At 49.8% G+C, this 24,895-nt stretch overlaps 1 protein-coding gene across 3 annotated transcripts in view; it reads left to right on the top strand.

Moving 5' to 3' along the window:
• GFOD1 (Gfo/Idh/MocA-like oxidoreductase domain containing 1) overlaps positions 1 to 23,640 on the top strand; it is a 100,979-nt gene extending 77,339 nt beyond the window's left edge. For all 3 annotated transcript variants that reach the window (XM_070457055.1, XM_070457056.1, XM_070457057.1), the window contains one exon: positions 16,166 to 23,640. In XM_070457055.1, the coding sequence (XP_070313156.1) occupies positions 16,166 to 17,085 (920 nt within the window). In that variant the 3' untranslated portion in view covers positions 17,086 to 23,640. The remainder of the gene's footprint in view (positions 1 to 16,165) is intronic.
• The last annotated feature ends 1,255 nt before the right edge of the window (positions 23,641 to 24,895 follow it).

Here is a 24,895-nt window from a genome sequence, read left to right as displayed (position 1 = left end):
CCCCCACAGTCTGGTGCAAGTCTGCTGAGTGGCCAGGGGCTCAGGAGCCCCAGGCCAGGCTTATTCCAGCGCTGCGCCCTGCATAGCCCTCTCTGGGGGTCAGTGCGCGTCCCTTCCCTGCAGGAGCATCCTCAGGATGTATGGAGAGCCTTCAGAGCCTTTATTACCCATCCGCCTGTATCCCCGCCTCCTTCAGTCTCACAGTGTTTCGTGGAAGAGAAAGTATTAAGACTTGACTCAGCCCACTCTCTCTTCTGTAAAATGGGGGTTGTTTCCACCTGACATCACAGGCAGCCCACGAACCTTCTAGCTTCTCAGGCTTTCAACTAGCATTGCTCAGGCAGACCCAGACCCAGATGCACCCAGTTTTCTGGAAGTTGCTGCCGACTAGGTTTTTGCTTTTAAAAGAGTCTGCATTGTTTACAAGTTGTTGCCAAAACAAAACAACAAGACCTCCAAAGCTCTAAGACTCACCCTAGCCAGCACCTGGGCCTTTCAGCCACGGTTGGCTAAACCTGCTGAAACCTTCATGGGCTCAGTGCAGGGGGTTGTTGACTGGTCCAGAGGTGAAAAATCTAACACTGTCTCTTTAAGAGAAAAGGCTGGGGCAGGGAGGATGTGGCTGGTGTCTGGGTTGCTCCAGGGTGGCCTGGATCTCTGTGCCCAATTAGGGGCGTTGTAAACTTTCCACTGCCACCCTCACCCTCTCCAAGTCTTGCCCATTTCTAAGGTTCTGAGCTCTGTGGACAAGACCCTCATCCTAGTGATGATGGGAGCACAGATGTGTGCAAACATCAGCGGCAGTCAAGGATGTGGGGTGGTTCTCGGAAACGAGGGGTCCTGATCCGTAGCCTGGTCACTGACTGAGCTTCAGTTATTTACAGGAGCAGCTGATAAGGTGCTCAGCTAAATGTCTCACACTGGCTTTGCCTTTTCATCTGCCTGGCCTTGCCTCCCTGGGCCTCACACACAGTAATGCCAGGGGTGGGTGTGCCCAGCCTCAAGTGAATCAGCACCCCAGCCAGTGCCTCTCGGCTCTGCACTTTGTTTTCATTCACAAGAGTGCCCAGCACCCAGCCTCGGGATTCTAGGCAGAGAATGATGCAACAGATTTGTTTTTTTGGGGGACACTTTTCTACTGCATCTCAGCAGTAACTTCATTCTTGAACTAGGCTTATTTCTGCCTGCAGACTTTCCTAAGTACTATTCATTTCAAATTCTCATCAGTCCTATCAAACTGGAAGGGCCAGATGGTTGTTGTTAAGTCACCAAGTTGTGTTCAACTCTTTATGACCCCATGGACTACAGCATGCCAGGCCTCCCTGTCCCTCACCATCTCCCGGAGTTTGCCCAAGTTCATGTCCATTGAATTGGTGATGCTGTCCAACCATCTCGTCGTCTGTCACCCTCTTCTCCTTCTGCCTTCAACGGGGTCAGATATCAGCCCCATTTCAAGATGGTTTGCACATGGCATCAGGAGCAAAGCCAGACTTAGGACCCATTTTGAGTTCAAGTCTTGGCACCTTACCCGCCCCTTTAGCTGCCTTGTACTTACCTCCCCGCCCACCCCCATCTCTTCTGAATTTTTGTCGCTCTCAGAGCTGACACGGGCAGCTTTTATTTGGGTGCATTATTAAATTCAACTGACATTTATGAGCACTTTTCATGTGTCAGGATAGTACCTTTCTGTTGTTTCACCCTCAAGGCAGCCTTGTGAAGAAGGCGTTATTATTTCAATTTCATAATAAGGGAACCGAGCTCCCTCAGTGTCAGATGGCTTGGGTCGCACCGTTCCAAATGCCAGAATCTGAACTTCAATCTGCATCCCCCGACCCCCATTCCACTTCCTGCTCCAATAAATCACGTGGGATCTTGGGCTGCTTTATTTATAGACTCTCAGTGCTTCCTCTGTGCTGAAATCAATCTCAGAAGTCCAGAAAGCTTGTAAACCTGTTGTACTAGAGAGGCATGTTAACTGCCAACCTCAGAAACTGCCTGGCTGATTTTATCAGAATGGAATTTTTCGAAAGGACATTAATGCATCACAGAAATGTTCAGGAGCCCGGGGAGACAAGAAGAACAAAGACAGACTTTGGCAGCTGGAATCAGGCCAGATGACACAGAGGACCCCCACCAGTGTGGATGGACCTGGTTGCTTGCGATGATGCTGGTCCTGGGCTTCAGGGCATCACTGCCACTGCAGCCCTTGGTAGCTGGGGTTGCTGCCCCTCCTGCTGGCCTGGGCTCTCCACACTTCAGCTTCTTAGGGTACCAGGCCCAGGTAGTATCCCTGGCTGGCCAAACCCAAGTGCGCCTGTGCTTTTGCTGCAAAGGCTGCTGGGAAACAGCCCCCGGCTTGGCTTCCACAATGGGAAGATGCTCTGCTTCCCACCAAGATGCCCGAGGTGGAAAATTCCCACGTGGGGCAGGCTGATGCGGGTGCATGACAGTCCCTGAATGCCACAAATCTGGACCGCTCCGCCCTGAACGCACATAAACAGCCTAGTTCATTCTAGGTTACCTCTCTGTTTTAATCATCCCCACCCTCCCCACCCCTGTCACAGACTTGGTCTCAGACCTGGAAAGTGCTTTGGGAAGTGGTTTGTTAATGCTTGTGCCGACCTGCAAGTACTCAGCCTTGGCTCTGGGTTGCCTTCTGACTGTGGGAGGGGTTTCTTATCAATGTCTGGTCCCATCAGCAGAAACAGGAGCTTTTGAATTAAAGATGGTCCTACAGCTGACGTCCCTCTGCTTCTGGCCAAGGGGTGAGATCCGTTGTTCCAGAGTGTTGGGCTGCTTTCCTTTCCTGGACAGCTTTCTGGCTCTATTTATTGTCTATCTCTGGAGGTATTTGTTCCTTCAAGGATCGTGTTCCTTTGCTACGCAGCAGGGCAGGAGTGTGACCCCACGGTGGTTTGGCTGCTGCCTCTGTGTTTCTTAGGGCTGAAGTGTGTGGCAAGGCTACTGCTGCCCAGTCCCTTCTGCCAAGATGTCAGGTGCCTGCATGCAGAAGGCTGGGGCGCTGGAGGGCTTCCTTTGTCCAGTGTGGGAACCCAGTCGCCACGTGGCTCAGCCTCTCTCCTCCTGATCATATTCCTCCAGTTGCTCTGCGAGCTCACTGCTGTCGACTAAAAAAAAAAGGTATAACTTGAGAGTTGTGAGTTAAGTTTTATTTGGGACAGAATGAGGACTGCAGCCCGGGATTCAGCATCTCAGACAGCTCTGCGAGACTGCTCCAAAGCGGCAGTGGGGGGAAGTCAGTGTATAAGGTTTCGGAGAAGGGGGAGTTCAGTACCATGAAGCAGTCATTTTACAAAAGGGTTTCTGTTAGTCATGAGGGTCTGATGTCACCATGAAGGGATTTAGTGCTTCTCTAGTTTGAGGAGATGCAAGGATTGAGATCATAACACCCAACTATCTAAAGACCTGTCCCACCAGATTCCCTGGAGCACAGAGTGCTTCACCCCGCCCTGAACTCCCTCAGGCATTGTTGAAGGTCAACAGCTATGGCAGCATGGGGCTCAGCCTCCGTAGAGGCAGATGGCAAATGCCTTGGTTGTTCGGTCATTGGCAATGCTCTTGGTAAGTGCCAGTTTGTCGTTGACACTGCCCAGGTGTATCTCCCTGCCCAGGGCAACAGTGGCTGTGGTCCTCCCACGCGGCGCCTTCAGTCCTTCTTGGTCTCCAGCTCCTCCCCTCCAAGCAGTAACTGGCCTTTGCCGTCCCCCTGTTGCCTTCCCTGGTGGCGTCTCAGCTCTGTGCTGGGCTCTGGCTGGACCCAGACGGCTTGGGCTGCTTTTCTCAATCCACCTGGTGCTCTGAGGTTTAATGCTGCTCCCACCGTCCCGTCAGGAGCAACTCCCTACATGGAAATAGAAGACACAGAGCCTTCGGATCACAGAACTGAATTTGCAGGCAGACCTGCCGCCTGTCTATGGTCTTGGGCGATCCCTCTCAGCCTCGGTCCTCTATTCTGGATGAATGGGGATAAAGATGCCCGTGTGATGATGCTTGACTGAGCGGACGGGAAGCCTGAGCTCCTGGTGGGTTCCTGGCAGTTTCAGCTCTCCTTCCCTGCTTTGTGCTCTTTCCGGCCCCCCAGAGGCCACGGCTGCCACCGTCCTGGCACTGTTCCTGTTACCGCCGTCTACAGGGAGCCCTGAATTGAGGACACAATCTCCGTGGTAATGAGGAGACTAATAATAGATTGTAAAAAGCCTAGAGTAGCTCATCGAGTCCGATTTGATGGAGTAAAAACTACTGCAAGAGCGTAAAAGCAAAGGGGGGTCTGGAAGGAATGTTGGCACGTGTCTGAAGCCCTTTGCTTGGAAAATACTTGAGAATCTTTCTCTTTTTGGGTCTTTCTCGGGCTCGCAGGCAAATGAAGGAACTGGGATGGAGTCATTTGAGTATGACCTTCGCCCCAATCCGGGTGGACCTAATCTCATCACAGGAGTCCTTTAAGGACAGAGTTCCCTCTAGCTGGTGGCCGAAGGGGAAGCCAGAGAGATTCCAAGCGTGGGAAGAATTTCCTTCCACGTGATACTGTTACTGGCCTGAAGATGGTGCCTCTAGAGGCTGCAAGGAAAGCAGCAGCGACCTCAGGCATGCAGCTCCAAGGAACTGAATTTGGCAGACGATCTGATGAGCTGGGAAGCCTGTTCTTTCCAGGAGCAGCCTTGTGAAACCCTAAGCAGAGACCCAGCTGCGCCTGCCTGGGCTTCTGATCTAGAAAACTGTAAGACAGTAAATGGGTGCTGCATTGAGCTGCCACGTGTGTCTTCATTTTTAGGGCAGCAGTAGAAAGCTGATGCAGCCAAGCTGTAGGGACTGGTGGGGACTGTAGTCTATGCATGTGCACAACCACTGTTCAGCTCCAAGTGCTTGTTGGTATGCAGGAGGCTCTGGGGGAAGAAATCCAGTGTTTCTGGATCTTTCTATCTTTAAAATAGTGTGAAGTATACTGTTTTTTTTTAAAGTAAAAAAACATCTGCTGGGTGAATATACCTATGATCCCTTCACTGAAGCATAACCCCTCTTGGATGGAAAGCATTTGCTACTTTTTTTTTCTTTGAGAAATTGCCTAGTTTAAAGTCTTGTCTTCCATTCATACTACATGTTCAGTGAGGACAGTGTTTCTCTGAAGAGTGTTGACTTGCTGTTGACAATTAGGGACTGAGGTTTTGTCGGGGACTCGGGGAAGGTGGCTTTGGGGGCTAACAGGAGTGTCCCACCCTTTTGGGTGTGTGAAGAGAACTCCCACTATAATTAGGAAGAAGAAGTACAGATTTCTTTATTTCTCTGCAGCTATCCGGATCACCATTCTAAGCCCCATCTTTAGGGAGGGAGGTAGGAAATAGAATGATAGTGAATCTGGTCATCTCACCCAACCTGATCACTTATATTTTCTTTTTAAGTACCGTGGTCTCTTTATGTGAGTCTGGTGGCCCAGTAGTTCAGCACTCTGCCCTTTGCCCGCCGCTAACCGCAGAATGTGACTGCTTCTATGGCGAAAGTGAGGCTTAGGTAACTGGCTGTGTTCCCTGGATCCAGATGGTGCCTCTGACTCCCGGCTTGTCCACCTGTGTGGTGGTGGTGGTGGTACACGCCACTCCCCAGGATAACGACCACTGACGTGTCGTACGTGTCTTTTGGCCCTTTGGGACCAACACAGCCGGACCCGTGGTCCTGGCCATTTCCCTTTGTCTTCAAGTCCTGACCATTGCAGTCGCTGCATCCAGCCCCAGACCTCTGTCCCCCCAGGGACCTTCTTACCACCTCCCTGCCCCCCTCACCTGGGTGTCTACATGTGCCACCTCTAGGCAGGGAGGTTGGGAAGCTTGCCTCTAGCCTCGAAGGTCTCTGGCTCCCACCTACCTACCTGCTGTTTCTAAACCTCTCCTCTTGGTCCCCTTGGCCTAGAAGTGATGAGCTTTTCTTTCCTCTCCTGGGGATGTCCAGGCTGGGAGGAGCTAGAAGGAGCTGGCTAGAAACTTCCCAAGATTACCTCCTCAACCTGTATTAGCCGTAGTGTTGGTATACATGTTTGTGTTCAGTCCCTTGATCGTGTCTGACTCTTTGTGACCCCATGGACTGTAGCCCACCAGGCTCCTCTGTTCATGGGATTTTCCAGGCAAGAATACTGGAGTGGGTTGCCATTTCCTTCTCCAGGGGATCTTCCCAACCTAGGGATTGAATCCCCATCTCCGGAGTCTCCTGCATTTGCAGGCGGATTCTTTACCACCGCGCTACCTGGGAAGAGATGTGTGCAACTGACCAATGAAAGTGAAGGTCAGTCAGTCATGTGCGACTCTTTGCTATCCCATGGACTATACAGTCCATGGAATTCTCCAGGCCAGAATACTGGAGCGGCTAGCTGTTCCCTTCTCCAGGGGATCTTCCCAACCCAGGGATGGAACCCAGGTCTCCCACACTGCAAGTGGATTCTTTACCATTTGAGCCAGCAGGGAAGCCCAAGAATACTGGAGTGGGCAGCCTAGTCCCTTCTCCAGTATGTCTTTCCAACCCAGGAATCAAACAGGGCTCTTCTGCATTGCAGGCGGATTCGTTACCAGCTGAGCTACCAGGGACCAGTAAGGAAACCCCAAATTAGAAGTGGGTCAGGAGCGCTGTCCCAGTTGTGGGTATGATAGGAGCTATAATTAGAATGTATCATTGTATGTGAAAGCATCTGAGAAAATCTAACCCCTGACAGGGGTTTCTGTGCAAGAGGAAGGCTGACACCAGCCAGAGTAATGGGGGAAAGTCCATAAGAGGTTGGTGGAATGTGGGCTGGTCAGCAAGGGCAGGTTATATACAGAACAGCACTTGAATGTCTAATTCAGTTCCGTGTCAAGTTCCATCCATATTCACCCACACTGACCTCCTCTCCTTGGCTTCCCCCCACTCTTCCAGAGCCCACTGACAGCATCCTTGACAAAAGGAGCTGAAGATGCATCACCCTGACCCATTTCCATCTCAGGTTTGAAATTAGAAGTTGCTGTGGGAGGCTTTGCATCGTCACCCAGCTGGGCAATGGGCACCCCCACCACTGTTTCCCAGTTTCTGGTGCTTGCCGAGGCCAGTTGCACCACCTCCTGGGAGCCCCCCTGTGATGCCGTGGGCATTGCCCCTCTGTGCACGGGCACGTGGGGCCAGCCAGAATGGGAGCACGTGTCTGGATCAGATCCCAGCTGCCCTCGGCATTGAGTTGCGGTGCCACAGGCAAGTAGCTTCCCCTTGCAGAGGCTCAGTTTCCACGTCCGTGAGACGGGGACAGTGTTCGTTTCTGCCTCGTGGGGTTGTGTCCATGAAAAAAAAAGAAGGATGTGTAAAATATGCAGCCTCTTCTGGCACAGAGCCAGTGTTCCCTGAATGGTGGTGGTTGCTATTTTAAATTATGTCAGGAGTATTGAGAACACATCAGATTAGGGCTGTGAGTCGGGAGGTTGTTTGTCAGGAACTGTCATAGGGATTGAAGATGAAGGATTTAACCTCTCCAAGGGGGTTCTGCTCCCAGTTTATACGGAGGAAGGCCCAGAGGGCAGAGTGGGGTTTAGATAGGTCATTTCTGCTGATGTGCATTCTCAGCAGAAAGAAAACATGTGTGTGTGTGTGTGTGTGTGTGTGTGTGTGTGTGTGTGTCTTGGGAAAGGAGATATGGCCGTGGGATGGGAATAAGGAAGGAAGTGACTGAGCTGGACTAAGTGGACAGTCACAGTCAGAGGGTGAACTTGACCAAATGCCCTGTGTCTCTGGGTACAAGGCAAGATTTCAAGCCGCCCTGTTTGTTTAGATACCTAGTTCTGTTGAAACCAGAGATTTATCTTGGTCTTTAAAAACTTTTTTCTTCACTCTAAACGTTAGCTCTGCTTGATTTCCTTTGAATAAGAGACTCTTTTAAGATGCCATTGACCCTCTTACTCAGAAAATTTAACATCAGGATACACGCAATTTTTTGTAAGTAGTCCAATTTTTGTGGTTTCTCAGACCCAGGTTAAACATCTTGTTTTATTTATTTTTTTAACAGTGCAAGTCTTGTTTAATTCAAATTGCATCTCAAATAAAAGAATTTTAAAAACACACCCTTATTTTAGACCATTTTCTAAATGAGACCCAAAGCTGCTGAACAAACAGGCGAACTCTTACACATGCTTCAGAACCCTGCCCAAATGTCACCTCTCCAGCAAAGCTTTGTGACATACACAAGTCAGTTGGGCAGCCAGCCCCTCCTCCTGCTTTCATTGTTCATCCCTCTATTAGACCCTGTAATCTATTAGATCCCATAATCACTCATTTCCTGGTTGGTTTCTTCTACTAAACCGTGAGCTCCTTTTCATCTTTCTACTCTTTTTTTTTGGGGGGGGGAGTGCCTAGCACAGAAATATTGCAGGAATGCAATATAAAGGCAGAAAATGAGTTCCCCACTGGAAATGCAGGGAAAGCCCTTTCTTATCTTGTGTGAGGAGGAGAGAGAACCAGGAAGCTGTATCCGATGGGACTTCTCGTGGGGGCTCCGCCATAGGACCGGCATCCACTCTGGCTTTCAGAAGATGAGGGACTGTCAACGGAAGTGGAATCACCAGGAAGAACTGGTGGGAAAGGAGCACTGGCCTCCAAGATCAGATGGGATAAGGGAGTGTGTAGTTGGATGTGTGCTGGGAGAGAGGGATGTTTTGAAGTTCCAGGCTGATTGTGCTGAAGAAGGGCTCTCAGTGGCCCAGTGGCAGCCATTCTCTGGGCATCCAGGGATAACCTACCTGATCCAGGGCAGGAGGGCACCGCTGCTCTGGCTCTGTGGACAGAAGAAAGCCTGTGTCTTTCCCCAGAAGTGTCAGTGGGGAGCCCCTTACCCCACTCTGGGGGTGGGGCGCCCTGGGATGGAGTATCAGCTCGCATAAAAGCTGTAGTCTCTGGAAAAAGAGAGACAGGTGGGTTCTCAGCCATAGTGTGGAGATGCTGGGCTTGGAGGGCGTGAAGGCGCAGCTGCCTGAACTCTGTCTACTTTAGGGTCCTTTGGTTGGAAACTCCTTCCCTGTGGCACTGAGTCCTCCCAGGGCGCGGATGTCTTAGGATCAGTTACACAGCACACCAGGGTGCTTCCCAGGTGGCGCTCGTGGTAAAGAATCCACCTCTGGATTCCATGCAATGCAGGAAGCGCAGGACACTCGGTTTCGGTCCCTGATTCTGGAAGATCCCTTGGAGGAGGAGGCCACGCACGGCAACCCACTCCTGTATTCTTGCCTGGAGAATCCTGTGGGCAGGGGAGACTGGCTGGTTACAGTCCACAGGGTTGCAAAGAGTCAGCATGACTGAAGTGACTTAGTATGCACGCACACAGCATGCACTCGGCAGAAAAACTCTCCATCTCCCCATGAAGGACTTCAGGATGGCGGTAAAACTCCCGCAATGATTTCATGTAAAAGCTCCTAACAAAGAGCAGGCGTACTGCCTTGCTCATGGTACTTTCACCTTCCAGAAATTTACCATCATCTCATTTTCTCCCCAGCTTTAACTCCTTGACTTGGGTGAGAAGGCATTAATCCCTCCACCTTAAGCACTGGGCGCTCTTGCTTTATTTATTGACAAGGGGTCCTTGAACTTGATAAAGTAAGTTGGTTCCAATCCGAAGACTTCCAAAAGACCCAACTTAAGTTCTTTGTCCTCATGCAAAGGGGCAGATGGTCTTCGTGGGCGTGGCTTAGGAAGACTTCCCCAGAACATCCAGGCCGGTCTCCACGTGTTTTCTGCCACCCATTAGAGTTGCATTGTACCCCCTGACAAATACAGGGAGGTTCTGAGACAGCCGCTTTTGGTGTAGTCACAGGGCCCCGTGTGGAGTGGGCTGAGCGTGGGGCCCTGGTGTTTCTGGAGGGAGCAGCGGGGTGACCACCAACTGCCACAGTCATGAGTGTCGAGAAAGCTCCCGCTGTTCCTCTGCATCCCTGTGAGCACCCCTGTTGTTGCTCAGTTGTGTCCAGTTTTTATCTGCGACCTCATGGACTGCAGCACGCCAGGCTTCCCGTCCTTCACCATCTCCTGGAGCTTTGCTCAAACTCACGTCCATCGAGTCGGTGATGCCATCCAGCCACCTCATCCTCTGTCGCCCCCTTCTCCTCCTGCCCCCAATCTTTCCCAGAGTCTTTTCCACTGAGTCAGCTCTTTGCATCAGGTGGCCAAAGTATTGGAGCTTGAACTTCAGCATCAGTCCTTCCGATGAGTATTCAGGGTTGAAACTCTTCAGCTGCTCGGGAAATGTCTGGTGTTTGGCCAAGTGCACAGTGAGTTTCCTTGGGGACTCGGTCCCGGTCCATTTCACACTGCCTGTTTATTCGGAGTGAAATCAGGTCCATGTGTTTCAAGTCCCTTTGTTTGATTCTCTGCTGCATGATTTTTCTTTTTTTAATGTTTGTTTTTGTTGTGGTAAAGGTCAACATAAAACATATTATTTTAACCATATTTAAACTATGCAGTTCAGTGGCACTAAGTACATTCACATTATTGTGCAACTCTCACCATTATTATCTCTCAAATTTTCCACTTTCCTAAACCGAAACTCTGTCTCCAGTAAACAGAGTCTTCATTCCCTCTCCCCACCGCTGGGCCTCTATCTGCTGCATGATTTTTTCTAAGATTGTTGAGGCCCTAAAGTTCTGGATGTTTTCCCTTAGAAGGACACATCTTGCCACAAGGCAATAGGAACCCCAAACCTAAAGGGAGTGAGTGTGTGTGTTGGGGGGGTGCTCTGAGAGATGTGTGGGTGCAGGGCTGTGGGGCCAGCCCTGCCGTCCTTCGGGTAAAGCTGTGTGCCCAGGGGTGACAGGGCGCAGGCTGTCCTCTTGAGGTTTACAAAGCGGAGACCCGGCGGGTGATTTTCCCTGTTAGGAATCAGCCGTGGCTGCCTTGGGGGTGGGCAGCCAAAAGGGCAGGCAGCCGGTCTGCCTCCCCCTGACCTCCTCAGTTCCTGTCTCCCTGGGAGAATCTACTTACTCTCACAGCAAAGGAAGGTCAGAGCCTCAGGCTTAGGGAGGTGCCTCTACTTATTATTTCCTTGCTAACATAAAATGGGGAAGGCTTTTTTCTCAAGAGCCCATTCTAGCACTTTCTCTGGGAGTGGTGAGAAAGGCGAGGTGCTAAGACATGAAAATCAAGAAGACTCCAGAGACCTATAGTTATTTCTGGAGAACCAGACCCAAAGCCCAGGCTGACAGGGGTGATTTGGAAGGCAGGGACCTGTCTGCTTTCTTTGGGAAAAATCCCTCCACACACTCAGCGGCATCTGACACACCAGACTGTGGGCTGTGCCACCCCTCTGCATAGATGACACAAGCTTCCTTCACATGGCACATGATTCTGGGGGTGAGGGGAATGCTCTGTGCCACATGGATGCGCACACACACACACACACACACACACACACAGAGTATCTGATGACTGCAAGACACACACATGCACGCACACACACACACACACACAGTATCTGATGACTGCAAGACACACACACGCACACACACACACACACACACACAGTATCTGATGACTGCAAGTCCATGGTGAGAATGCTATTCCTTCAGCCTATGTCCTCGATTCTTGTTAAACTGCTAAGGACATTGGAGTTTCAGGTTCTGCGCATTTTGGAAGGGCAGACTTTGATGGGGAAGAAAAGAAGGCCAAGAAAACCTAAGGACCTTGAGGGAGGGGTCCTAGAGTGGACTTTTTAGAAGCCCCACCAAGATGTAGGGTTGAGGAAAGATTGTGTAAAAGAGAGAAAATAAACTGTGCTTTATAGATATGTGAGGGGTCTGCTAGCTCTGAGTTAGGGGTTCCCTTGAAGTTGGAAGCATTATCTTATTTTTTTTAACATTAATCCAGAGAAGAGGGGATATATGTATATATATAGCTGATGCACTTTGTACAACAGAAACTAACACAGCACTGTAAAGCAACTGTAGTCCCATAAAAAGAACCCAGTACATTATAAGGGCTTCCACAGGGCTTCCTGGGTAGCTTAGCTGGTAAAGAATCCGCCTGCAACACAGGTTCGATCCCTGGGTCAGGAAGATCCCCTGGAGAAGGGACAGGCTCCCCACTCCAGTATTCTTGGGCTTCCCCGGTGGCTCAGATGGTAAAGAATCCACCTGCAATGCAGGAGATCTGGGTTCAATCCCTGGGTGGGAAAGATCCTCTGGAGGAGGGCATGGCAGGCAGCCCACTCCAGTATTCTTGCCTGGAGAATTCCATGGGCAGAAGAGCCTGGTGGGCTACAGTCCATGGGGTTCGCAAAGAGTCTGACATGACTGGGCGACTAAGCACAGCACGGGAGTTATCTTATAACTTAGGACGGAGATACCTGTCCATGGATGGGGGCCATCCATGAGCTAGGGATGTGGGTGCAGTTTTGTGAATTGATCTTATGGGGAGAGTACATAGCCATCACCAGAATCATGAAGTCTTGGGAAAATGGACGGGAAGCGTGGCAACGGAACCTGAGCCTCAGCAGCCTCACAAGTTCAGGGTGGGTGGGGCTTCCCCCAGCTCCCTGGGTATACGGGGGCAGGTCCGAGAGCCCTGGGACTTTGGCTTTGAAGGGCCCTTCTGCCATCACATGAAGTCTTTATGACTCCTTTGGCCCTTAAAAAACCCAATGTTTCTCTGACCATAAAGATAGAAACTTAGAAAATGGTAATGAAAAGAAAAATCTGTCTTGATTGTATTAATTAATTAACCACTGTAAACATTCTGAGGTATTCTCTTTTTTGTCCTTTTAAGAGAGAGTTGAGATCATAGTATGTCTATGAATAGAGCCCTTTCACTTAACATGACCTCATAATCATCTTGCTTGTCACTAAAAAGTCTTTATGAGCATCACTTTCAATGGTTGCACAATCTTCCATTATGCGGCTGTATTACAGCCTACTTATACATTCTTCTATCATTGGGCACTTGCACTGTTGTTAGCTTTTCACTTTAATAAATAATGCAGTGAGAGGCATCTTTGGGCAAGAAGCTGTGGTCGCATTTTAGAGGATTTCTTCATGACAGATTCCTAGAAGTCTCTTCTGATTTTTGAAGATACAGTATTGTGTGTTAAGACATTGCCAAGACCCATCTGTAAAGTGTGGACATTGAAAAGGACGTGGGGCCAGGCAGCAATGCTCACTGGTTTCTGGCACACACACACATGCCGCTAAGGTGCTGTGGGCATCATGGAGACCTAAGAAATTAGAAGGCCCAACCTTGATCCTTGATGAACCTGCTGTCTCTTGTAGGACCACAACATGCTTAAATAGCCCAAAGGAAGAGATGCCTGTATCTCAGGATCTTGGGAGACCCATGCATGCATTTTTCTGGAAAGGGAGTCAATAGCTTTCATCAGTATCTTTTCATCTACAAAGCTTCAAAGAATTACCCATGAGTTGATTGCTTCCGGTATGTGGAGGGGAGTGGATTACTTTTCTCAATTTATTTTTTCTTTTACTATTTTATCTTATAGTTCTTAGAGTAGAAAAATCCGGTAAACTTCTTTTTTCATGTGTCATTAATATGACCGGTAGCTGAGAAGATGGCCATCAGGGATCCTGGTTTTGCAGACCATGAGGTAGGGTGTGGGAGCGGCCACAGCTTGTACCCAACAGGTGTGAGGCAGATTTTGGCAACATTTTGTCACCTGTACCTGCGGTGGCCTACTCATCTGTTTACATAGAAATCTGCTTCCGCCAGCAGGAGTCCAGTGCTGATAGGGTCACATGATCAGAACACGATGTCACACAAGTGCACAGGACTTTTGGTAACACAGCCCAGTGTTTCTTTATCCCTCTGATGGAGCCTCAGTCTTCACCTGGTTGCTCAGAGTTCAAGAAGCTTCTTACTGCTCATCCACAGTCATCAGGAAAGCCAGCCCAACTCTGCCAGTGTAGAGGAGGCCAGGAGATGGGGTTAGTGTGTGGGCTCCAGGCCTTTCAGTCGGGCCAGAATTTGATGTACACTTGGAAAGTGACAGCCACCGATTGTATTTGTTTTCTCCAGTCTGTGCTGGGCACTTCCATTGGTCTGCTTGCTCTTCCAATGGGAAAATGAGAGCCCCACGTGCCTATAGCCTTGCCCAGGCATCTCCACCAGATAGACACTCACAGTCGTAGGTCTTCCACAGGACCCTCTTAGCTCAGAAGGGGGGCAGTGTTCATGGATTTTGTCAAGTCAGGTTCCTATAGTCAAGACCGCCATCTCCCTTGTGGCCTGTCCCTCGTCTGTGGCTGGAGTCCTCCATGGGGTGGTGGGGGGGCTATGTGGAGAACATGACTGCACAGCAGAGACCTCATAGGAGGCAAGGTGCCTTATCTCAGAAGCTCCCCAATCTGGCTCGCTAATAAATCTGTATAATTTTTTAAATTATTACTTTATTTTTTTAATTCCCAGATGACTGTTTCTCCAGGTTCAGCTGAGTTTTTCTTTCCTGACCCTTGACTTTATCTTGGAGTAAACCCTCTTCTCCCTGTCACTCTCCTAGCCTTCGATCCTTTGTTTTCTCTTGACCCAGAACGGCTTAGTTTCCCAAAGGGCGTCCATCTCCCTGGAACTTACGTACCCAGTATAGTCATGGTGCATGCACGCTAAGTCACTGTAAGCATAAGTCTTGTTTGGTCTCAACTCCATTGCCAGAGGCGCCAACACCCCCAGTCCACCCCTAACCAGATAAGATGAGGGCTGAGTCACTGCCGTGTCTCAGATATAAGGAATATCCGCTCTTCTCATAAGGAACTGGAAAATATTAAACAGACGCATCTGTGACTGCTGCCGGCCCTAACCTGTAATGCAAAATAAAAAAGAAAATACACAAAAGATAATCCTTTGTTGGTGGTTGTAGGGGAGACAGGTAAAAGCCTAGCCTTCTGAAGTATGCGATTAAGAAATTCTTCCTCATACTTAATCAGACTCACATTGGCCATGATTTCAGCTTTATTCCAGTTCTGTCCAGATAAAAATACTATTCTCTTTGCTACACATATTTTTAATAATTATATTTTACAAATAAAGATATGTAAAACATTTCACATGTAAGATAACTTTTGACAAAATATATTTTATATGTAAAGCCTGTATTGTTTACTTTAATAGAACATTTTATATTTAAATATTTTAATTTTACAAATAAAACTATATATGAAATGTTACAGGTTAATATAAATAAAATATTAAGTGAAACACCTGATATTGGCATTTAAAAATATTTGTAAAAATAGGCTAGTTAAATGTATGAAAATAAATCTTAATATTTGAATCACTGTGATAGTTGAATACTAAAGTAATTCGACTTGAATGTTTAAAGTAATACTGAAATATATAGAACATGTTATTTTTGCACAAAAGGTGTAATAAGATGTTTTAAAATTGTAGTAAGAGTAGCTAGTCATAGAGTGAGGTCAACCCCAGCGCTCTCTGACAACCTAGAGGGGTGGGAGGTGGGAGGGGCCATATGTATACTATTGCTGATTCATGTTGATGTTTGGCAGAAAGAAACACAACTGTTGTAAAGCAACTATCCTCCAATTAAAAATAATAAAAATTTAAAAAGATAAAATTTTAAAAAAGAATAATAATGGCTCAGCTGGTAAAGAATCTGCCTGCAACGCAGGAGACCCCAGCTGGATTCCTGGGTAGGGAAGATCCCCTGGAGAAGGGACAGGCTCCCCATTCCAGTTTTCTTGGGCTTCCCTGATGGCCCAGATGCTAAAGAATCCACCTGCAATGCGGGAGACCTGGGCTCGATCCCTGGGTCAGGAAGATTCCCCTGGAGGAGGGCATGGCAACCCACTCCAGTATATCTGTCTGGAGAATTCCGTGGACAGAGGAGCCTGGCGGGCTACAGTCCATGGGGTAGCAAAGAGAGACGCCTGAGCGATTAAGTACACACACACACACACACACACACACACACACACACACACACACACACACACACACACACACACACACACACACACACACACACACACACACACACACACACACACACACACACACACACACACACACACAGTAGAAACTGCCCAAAAAAAGAGTAGTTGCATTCACTTCCTGGTTCATAAACGGGAAGCTGGGGGCCACAGCGCCCCTGTCTGCCTCTCGGCGCCAGCGCCCTGATGTACTATTTGTCCTCCATCCGCAGGCATCGGCAAGAACGTCATCTGCGACCGCGCGGCCACGCCGCTGGACGCCTTCCGCATGATGTCGGCCGCCCACTACTACCCGAAGCTCATGAGCGTCATGGGCAACGTGCTGCGCTTCCTGCCGGCCTTCGTGCGCATGAAGCAGCTCATCGAGGAGGGCTACGTGGGCGAGCTGCTGGTGTGCGAGGTGCAGGTGCATGGCGGCAGCCTGCTGGGCAAGAAGTACAACTGGAGCTGCGACGACCTGATGGGCGGCGGCGGGCTGCACTCGGTGGGCACCTACATCATCGACCTGCTGACCTTCCTCACCGGCCAGAAGGCCGTCAAGGTCCACGGGCTGCTCAAGACCTTCGTGAAGCAGACCGACCACATCAAGGGCATCCGCCAGATCACCAGCGACGACTTCTGCACCTTCCAGATGGTGCTGGAGGGCGGGGTGTGCTGCACTGTCACCCTCAACTTCAACGTGCCCGGCGAGTTCAAGCAGGACGTGACCGTGGTGGGCTCGGCCGGGCGCCTCCTGGCCGTGGGCACGGACCTGTACGGCCAGCGCAACAGCGCCCCGGAGCAGGAGCTGCTGGTGCGGGACGCCACGCCGGTCAGCAACTCCCTGCTCCCCGAGAAGGCTTTCAGCGACATCCCGTCGCCCTACCTGCGCGGCACCATCAAGATGATGCAGGCCGTGCGCCAGGCCTTCCAGGACCAGGACGATCGGCGCACGTGGGACGGCCGGCCGCTCACCATGGCCGCCACCTTCGACGACTGCCTCTACGCCCTGTGCGTGGTGGACACCATCAAGCGGTCCAGCCAGACGGGCGAGTGGCAGAACATCGCGGTGATGACCGAGGAGCCCGAGCTCAGCCCCGCCTACCTGATCAGCGAGGCCATGCGGCGCAGCAGGGTGTCTCTGTACTGTTAGCCCGGACTCGGGGGGCCGGGGCGGGGGGGACCCGGACTGGGGACCCGGCGTGACCCAGGCCGCCAGCCGGGGGGTGGGGGTGGGGGGAAAGGGGAGGTGGTCTCCAGGAGTCTGGGGGCCGGGACGTGGAAAGGGGCAGTGTGTGGGAATGGGGTCCGGGAGGCCGAGCCCCTACCCGGATGAGGGGCCCCAATCGAGACTGTGTTGGGGGGCTGCCTCCCGCTGCCCTTCAACTGTGAGCAGCCGGGAGAGCTGGCTGGCCTCTGCACCATCTTCATCGCCGGCGGACTCCCACCCACCGCCCCCACCCCCCTCCACCTACTCCACCTCCTCTTGGCCTCCTTTGCAAGCCAAAGGCCCCTGCGCCATCAGGGCCCCTGAATCCAACAGGCGAGCTCAGCGGGCATTAAGGCGCATGGTTAGGTGGCCACGCCAGCCCCTTGGTCTGGGGAGAGATGGGTATCGGTGGCTAAAGAGAAAGTTCAGATTCCAGGAAGCCACTTACAGGGTCTGTGGGGGATAAAGTACTTGGTAGCAAAGTATGCAGCTTTCTTGAAGGCTGGGCCCTGGAAGCTGGAGGGAGGAGGTGTCTTCCTAATTGACTTACTGCCCTTTAACTGGCCTGAGGCGAGATCAAGGAGTGCCAGGAAGGGCCAGCAGAGAATCGTGTTCCCTGGAGCCAAAAGGTGAGGGCAAGGGCACCAAAAATAGACAAGGCGGAGAAGAAAATTTCCCTTTGGACGTGTCAGGATTGAAAGCCCACAAGGACCCACCTTGTAACTGTTTCCGGTGCAGTGTTGACATGGTCCTTTCACAGCACCGAGGAGACAGCAGGACTGAGGTGTGGGTCTGACCACAGGCTCCTGGGTTTTTGTCCAGGCCCGGGGGCAGCCTTGAGCTCCAGGCTCGCAGGGGCAAGTCCCCAGCAGAAGGGAAAGTGAACCAGGCCTGCACCCGTCTCTCCTGGCAAGCTGGGGAAGGACTCCCAGGAGAGTCCCCAGCTTTGCGGATTTTAAAAGGGAAGCCTTCAGGTTCACGCAGATATAATCCTCTTCCATTTGGGGTAGAAAAATGTCAAGGCTCTTTTTCTTAGTTTTGACCTTTGCTCTCGTGCATCAAAAAAGTGAAAAACTGTGACTAGGTATTAAAACAAAAGGACAACAAGGAACATTATTTTAGAACCCCCTGAAGTGTATAGTTTGCATAGGCTTGAGAAAGCTAATGTAGGGAAAAACATCTCCCTCCCCTGGTCTCCTCTCCCTCTTATCTTAACGCCCTCTGCTTACCGAGCTTTTATTGGAGATGGTAAACTGCAGGCTTGGAGCAGGCAGTGCCAGAGGGAACAACCAGAGACAGACAGACACACACATGTTTATAAATGCTCTCTACCACCATGTCACTAAAATCCCTCTTAGGAATTCAGACCTGGTCTTGAAAGAAAGCTCAAGTCAAATACATTTTGAAAATGAGGACTTATCCTATTACTTCCTTTTCTTAATTCTTCTCCACACATAGGATATTTGTTGAGGTGGTGTTGAGGTGGTTACTTGCAAGTCTACAGAGTATGTTCACCGAAACCCAGCTGCTGTCGTCAGCAGACAAGTAACATTTGGAGTCTTTTCAAATGGGCCGCAGTGGGACTGGAAGGGAGTTTAAGGGCTGAGAGTGGACCCCAGGCTCTGAGCAGGCAAAGTCTCAAAATGCACTAACTGTCTGATCAGTTGCTCCTCCATCCTCATACACTCTGCATCCCAGGCTGACCCTGGGTGCAATGACGCCATGTCCAAACACCCCAGGCATATTGGTATTTTCTAGCACAGAGGAGTAGGAATCATCTTCCTAGGAAGAATTTCCCTGCTTCCTGAGCTTTCCTGCCATGTGGGAAGGTTAGCCGGCTACAACTCTCCATCATATGATTGGTTCCTGCTCAGTTGACAGAATCAGCATGCCAGCTTTTGTATCTAACAGCTCAAAACTAGAGGTTTGGTAGCATGGAAGTCTTTCAGTGAGAGTTTGAGTGGAAGGCCATGCCATGGACCTTTGGGGTTCAGATTCTCCTAAATTCCTCTCTGGATTTATAGCTTTTGTAGAAACTGAGTGGAAAGATTTTTTTTTTTCCTAGTTGGCCCAAAGGGTTGTGATTGAGGAAGAAAAGAAAGGAAACTAGTGACCCTATGGGTCTTGTTTTTCTAAGTCATTTATAATCTTAAGTGGGGCTGTTCCTAAGGGTTCAATTTTGTTTCTGTACTTTAAATACTTGGAAGTTCTTCCCCCCCCCAAAGATCTCTGAACTCTGTGCTGAATACTTAGTGTCTAAAACAAAAATTATCATTTGAGGCTGGGGTATATGGAAGAATATATATTCTTAAAAAGAAGCATGAAAAATATTTTAGTAGGTGTACTCAAATTTTATCTACTGAAATGCATGTGATAGGTAGATGCAGGAACAGGTGGAAGAAAAGGCCTAGATGGTTCATTTTGTTAATAGAAAAGTTACAGTAAATGGCTTTGTTAGTGCTTCTTTGGCCCCAGTCCTGTCACTTGCGAAGACGTTATTAGGAGCCACAATACAAAGTTGAAATCTCCAGCTCTCAACAGCATTCTCTAGGACTTTGTCCCAGCCTAGCACCCTAGTAGTACCCTCAAGGGACTGGGAACCCTTGGCTGGATTGGAGCTTCGATGAAGCTTCTGGAGTCATCCAGCCCCTCTCTCTCTCTGCCTTGTTGAATGTGTTTCAAGGGTCCAGCGTAATACAGGCTCCATTTCAGGGTCATCATAGTTAGTCCCCACTTGCCTGGTTTATCCCCATCATTCTTTTGGGGGGGTCTCTGATAACTGGATGTAGGGCTCTTGCCCTTGGTGGCCTCAGCAGATGTTCCAGATTCTGAGAGAGGGTGTAAGGGGTGCTCACCTGGTGCCCACAAGTGTTCGGGAATGCTCTGTGCTTATTTGGAAGGTTCAGGTTCTCTGAGTTTTCTTCTGGAGGGTTAGTGACCCCATCAGCTCCCCCTGTGACTCCTCCTCACCCCCCTGGGAGAGGTGTGGCAGGGACCACAGGGCCCCCTCAGCCCACCTTGGGCCCCAAGGGCAGTCTTGGCCGACTCCAGCAGAAGCGGAAGTTCTCCCAGGCCCTTTTTCCGTCTGCAGAGAGCCATCTCACTCCTTTCTGTGCCCACATTTCCTGATCATCTGCTGTGTTTAGGGTATTTTAAGTGTGGTGGTTTAGTTGCTCAGTCATATCTAACTTTTGCAACCCTGTAGACTGTAGCCCACCAGGCTCCTCTGTCCATGGGATTTTCCAAGCAAGAATACTGGAGTGGGTTGCCATTCTCTCCTCCAGGGGATCTTCCTGGCCCAGGGATTGAACCGGGGTCACCTGCATTGCAGGTGGATTCTTTGCCAACTGAGCCAAGGACATTCTCTTACTTAATCCATAAAACCACCCTATAGTATTGGGTATCGTTAGTCCCATTTTATACATGAGAAAATTGAGGCTGAGAGGATGAGTCACTTGCCCAGGGTCACAAAACTATGAAGTAAAGGGGGAGTCACCTGAATCCAAAAACCTTCCTTCTCCTCCAAACCTCATGGCCTCCCATGAAGGAAGGTGTGCGCCTCTGCCGTTCTTTGCCAGGCAGGAGAGCGCTCCTTGTTGAACCCTGTCGGGGTCTGCGGGGCCACAGTGATTCGAGTCCCCTGTGCCCTGCGTGGGGCTCCCCGCTGCGGCTGACAACACCTCCCCGTGGAGCCGGGTATCACAGTTTCCTTGTAGAGCTGCAAATAGAAGAGTCGATTTTTCTTCCTTTTCCAAACTGGAAATATCACTCAGCTTCTTTTAAAATCAACTTCCTAAGTTGATTCTGATGGCAGGCGATGCAGCCAACCGCAGAGCTGGGGATTTTTAAGACGTTGTTGGCTCATTATTATGGGGTTGTGCTCTTGCTGGTCCTAATAACATAGGAAAATGTCTCTTCTCAGGGAGTGGGGCGTTAACTGTGCATCTGACTCGGATGTTAGCTGTGCATGGCATTTGTACCTTTAGACTCTCTTAATTCTTAATCTTGTCTCATAGCCGCAGCTGTTGAAATGGACCTGTGGTCAAAGATGTGGTTTCTAATTGCATTGCTTTTATCCTAGTGGGTATAGCAGAATGGGGGAAATTCAGCATTGGTAAGGGTACCCTGGGGAGAAAGTAACTCCAGCTGCGACTGAAGGGAATTCAGAGTCAATGTATTCAGTAGTTCCTCTTACAACCCCAAGAGGTTGTTGCTGTCGATGTTCAGTTGCTGAGTCGTGTCCAACTCTTTGCAGCCTCATGGACTGCAGCACATGAGGCATCCCTGTGCTTAGCTGTCTCCCTGAGTTGGCTCAAACTCATGTCTGTTGAGTCGATGATGCCATCTAATCATTTTGCCCTCTGTCACCCCATTCTCCTGCCCTCAATCTTTCCCAGCATCAGGGTCTTTTCCAATGAGTCAGGTCTTCACATCAGGGGCCATAGTGTTGGAGCTTCAGCACCAGTCCTTCCAGTGAATATTTGGGGTAGATTTCCTTTAGGATTGACTGATTGATCTCCTTGCTGTCCAAGGGACTCCCAAGAGTCTTCTCTAGCACCCCAAGAGGCTAAGTAATGTAAAAATAAAGGAACTGAATATGCCACTTCTCAGCCAGGACTGAAACCCCAGTTTTCTGACTCAAAGCGCCATGCTGCCTCCCACAGCATCTCAGAGCTCTCAGATGGGGAGAGGGAGGCCCGCAGCGGTGACATGACTTGTCCGAGGTCCCAGGGCTGGTTGGGAGAAGAGTTGCAGCGAGAGCTGGAACCTGCAGCTGACTGTGTTCCCTGAGCTGTTACAGCTGAATTCATTTAAAAAAAATCAATTATGTCTCTAATGTAGTCAGAAAACTGTTTAGCATTTCCCATTGTGACTGTAGTGTGAATAGTGGTCTATAATTTGTACTGTGTTTGGCGAGGATGGGGGACACACGTTCAGATGCTCACCTCTGAGATTCCCGGAGGCCATCTCTCCTAGGCCCTGCCCCCTGGGTCCAGAATAGGCCTTGACCAGCTTAGGACTCCTGGTCCACCACCGTCTCTCCATTTTCAGGCTTCCAAAGCCTGCAGTTCACGGGCAGAGGCCACGACCCTGGAGAGTTTTTTGTTTTTTTTTTTTTTAAAGCAACTCTCAGAGCCCCGCACTTCACTTCCCTTTTGGGGACAGCGAGACAGGTAATGAGATAAGAGCTGTGCTTGTCTGCTGCCCCCAGGCGCCCGCCCAGCCTGCCGCAGCCCAGGGCAGTGCCCCGGGTTTGAGGGGACAGCCCTGAACTGGCCTTCCGGACTCCTCCCAAGAGGAGTGAAAACCTTCAGTGCTGCTCTCCAGGCGCTGGGCTCAGCGGTGCCATCAGAGCTCGGAGATGAAGTCAGTAAACGCCGCGGACCTGAGCGGCAGAAGGCGGTGGCCTACTGACTTTTTCCCGGCTTCATCACGGTTCCTATTTGCTGCAGCCCTTGCGAGGGTCACCCGAGCATCTGGCTCTCCGTCAGGCTCCTGTAGCACCGCACTACTGAACCCTCTTGCATCCGTTGCCCTTGTCCGCAGCAAGAGTGAATAGAGGGATAACAAGACCACGTCACGTGCAGGGGCTCCGTGCTTGGCGGGGTGGTGTGAGCGGGGCCCCCGGAGCAGCCCTGGTGTCCCCTGTCCTTGCCCGTCCGGGTCCCTGCTGTCCTCCTGCGGCCATCACAAGGGCTATGTTGTTGTTGGCGGAGCCCTGTGGTTTCTCCCCATGAACTCCATGACTGCTTGGTGATTCTCGTCCGCAGCTGGGACACAAAACCCAAGCTGGCGACCTACCCTCTTCCTTTGCTGCCCTTTTCTCTGTCCGGCGTCCAGCCGTGTTTAGTATTCTGGCCCTGTGCCTTGCCCAGGGGAGGCAGAAGTTTCTCGTGATGATGGCTTTCTGTTTGTCGCCTGGTGCTTTTACTGTGTTTTATTTTTTAACCAAAATTGCATCTGTTTGGTTGGCAGTGTTGAGTACGTATTTATTGTGTTTTACAGACATGAGTATATATATGTATGTATATGTATAAAAAAAACTTATCTATGAAAAGTCAAGGCATGTAAACTAGATATTTTAAAGAGTTATTTATCAAGGGGAAAAGATGTGTGTTATAAAGTAAACAGAGTCTATATTTTATATATAATGTAGATAGCAAAACATAGCTTATAAATTATAGAAGGTTTGGGTTTTCTTTTTTTATTATTAAAGCAAAACAAAAAAAAAAAGACAATGAATGCAACTGTTCTTAGTGTTTTACAAGCTGAACGGCTGTGGGTGGTGGCCTTCCCTCCCGGGCCCTTGGGCTGAACAGTTTGTGCTCAGGGCCTGATGCCCGTGTTACGTCTGTGATGCTCAGGGGGCCACGGCTTACCATCACCCCGCCAGCTGGCACGTGCCACTTCAAATGTGGCTTCCTGCTGTCCTCCCCAATTGACATTGGCGGGATAAAGGAATGGAAGTAGCAAATAAAGATTGAAGAGACGATGTAATTTCAGCTGCTTTTTGTTTATTAGACCCAAATACTCAAGCTGATGGGCTACGTACCTGGTCGAATTGTGGGATATGAAGCAAGGATGGGGGTGGGAATGATGATGATGCATCTGGGGTGTGGGTGTGTGTCTGGTGCGGAGGGGAATCTGTTCCGGTGTCAGCATCCGTGAGACCGACCAGTGGAATCTGCTTCTGCTTCTTTGATGGTAGATGTATTTAAAGTTAGAACTGGAGGCACTTTAGAACATCTGGCTCAAATCCTGGCTCTAATTTTGAAAATGTGGACATGGAAGGGAAATAATCTGCCTAAGGCCACTTGGAGTGTGTGTGTGTGTGAGTGAGAAGGCCCAAACCAGGCAAATAAGATGACAATAGAGACCTTAGACTTAGGATTCTGTTATACCAAGATCTTAACCTAACACCTCCCACCAAGCTCTATAAGACACGTTCAAATAGGCTCCAGTGACTCTTTCCAAGAGCATCTTTGCTTTGTTCTTAGCAGCATTTGAGGGCCACCATCGTGGACTAAGATCAGCCGAATCTGAGATTTGTGTGGATGAGGTCTCTCGTAGATAGGCTGGCCTTTCCACCCTCTACTGTCTTAGAGAACACACAGGTAATTCTTCTGGTCCATGCTTTCCCATCACGTTAAAACAGGAATTAGGAAGAGAAATACACAAGCTGAAGTCTCATTGTTCATTTCTTCATGAGCAGGTCGTCATATTAATGCACTGAGAACACAGCCCATCCCTTAAGACAAAAAGGTGCCACAAATGCCTGTGTTCACATGGGTCCTGAGGATACACATGTAACCTCTCATACTTAACGACAGTGTAGTCAATCTGAGATCGGTTCTGAAGAAGGCCGTGAGACAGACTACTTTGTCAAAGCTGCAAGTGCCATGTGCCCAACTGTAGAATGTTGTGCATGGGGTCCAGTTCTCTGAGTTTCTTCTAGCCACATGGCCTGGGAACCAGCCCCTGGTGAAAGACTCTACCATGCTCCTGAGCATCAATGTGCGTTTTCAATCCAGGAGCAAATTGTTCCTTCACAGGTTTGGAATTTCTTTGCAATGCTGGTTTCTCTCAAGCTTATTTCTTGTTACAGAAACAGGATTATACTGTGTCCTGCTGAATAACAGGATGTGATCACAGTGCTTTCATAGTCTCTGGACTGTGGTTTAAAAAGAATAGTTGCAATTACATTGCAAGTCATTCAGGTTGTAGTTGATGGATCAAAGAGAACTCTGTGTCC

The sequence above is a fragment of the Odocoileus virginianus genome, chromosome 27, assembly GCF_023699985.2.
Source record: "Odocoileus virginianus isolate 20LAN1187 ecotype Illinois chromosome 27, Ovbor_1.2, whole genome shotgun sequence".
Taxonomy (NCBI): domain Eukaryota; kingdom Metazoa; phylum Chordata; class Mammalia; order Artiodactyla; family Cervidae; genus Odocoileus; species Odocoileus virginianus.
This window is presented reverse-complemented; position numbering and strand designations above follow the sequence as displayed.